A 473-nucleotide genomic window follows, 5' to 3' on the forward strand; every position below is an offset into this window, starting at 1 on the left:
GACTTTGATTGAAAGTTACTTCTTTTAGCCATCCATACGATTATCGGCATTATACGACCTCTTGTTATGTGAAATTATATCTCCTATTCATTCCATTATCATCAATTTTCACAACAAACCCGATAACACACAACTCACCAAGCATAAAAAAATACAATCTAAAAACTACATTCAAGAGGAATACAGAATACACACTGCTCTCTCACGAACCATTATAACACCCGAAGTCAGGATCAAGGTAACTCCACCCACTCTCGTTTCCGAATATCGTGTAGTTGGTGGTGTTCAGCGGAGATAACTGGTCTTCACGGCAGATGAAACTGATAGCGGCAGGAACCCAGTATGGGGGGTCTGGGCCCACCATGATAGCGCCGGGGGGTGTGGGAGGGGGAGCCTCTGGCACGGCTGTGGGATTGAGGAAATAAAGGTAATGAGGTTGGTAGCCTTATCCGTAGAAGTGGTGATGGTGGTTG

At 45.0% G+C, this 473-nt stretch overlaps 1 protein-coding gene across 1 annotated transcript in view; it reads right to left on the reverse strand.

The window, feature by feature from the left end:
- LOC119587329 (complement factor H-related protein 4-like) overlaps positions 1-473 on the reverse strand; it is a 5,620-nt gene that overhangs the window by 884 nt on the left and 4,263 nt on the right. Inside the window, exon 8 of the mRNA XM_037936077.1 lies at positions 211-405. Coding sequence (XP_037792005.1) covers positions 211-405 — 195 coding nt within the window. The remainder of the gene's footprint in view (positions 1-210; positions 406-473) is intronic.

Source organism: Penaeus monodon, chromosome 22 (assembly GCF_015228065.2).
Source record: "Penaeus monodon isolate SGIC_2016 chromosome 22, NSTDA_Pmon_1, whole genome shotgun sequence".
Classification (NCBI taxonomy): Eukaryota; Metazoa; Arthropoda; class Malacostraca; order Decapoda; family Penaeidae; genus Penaeus; species Penaeus monodon.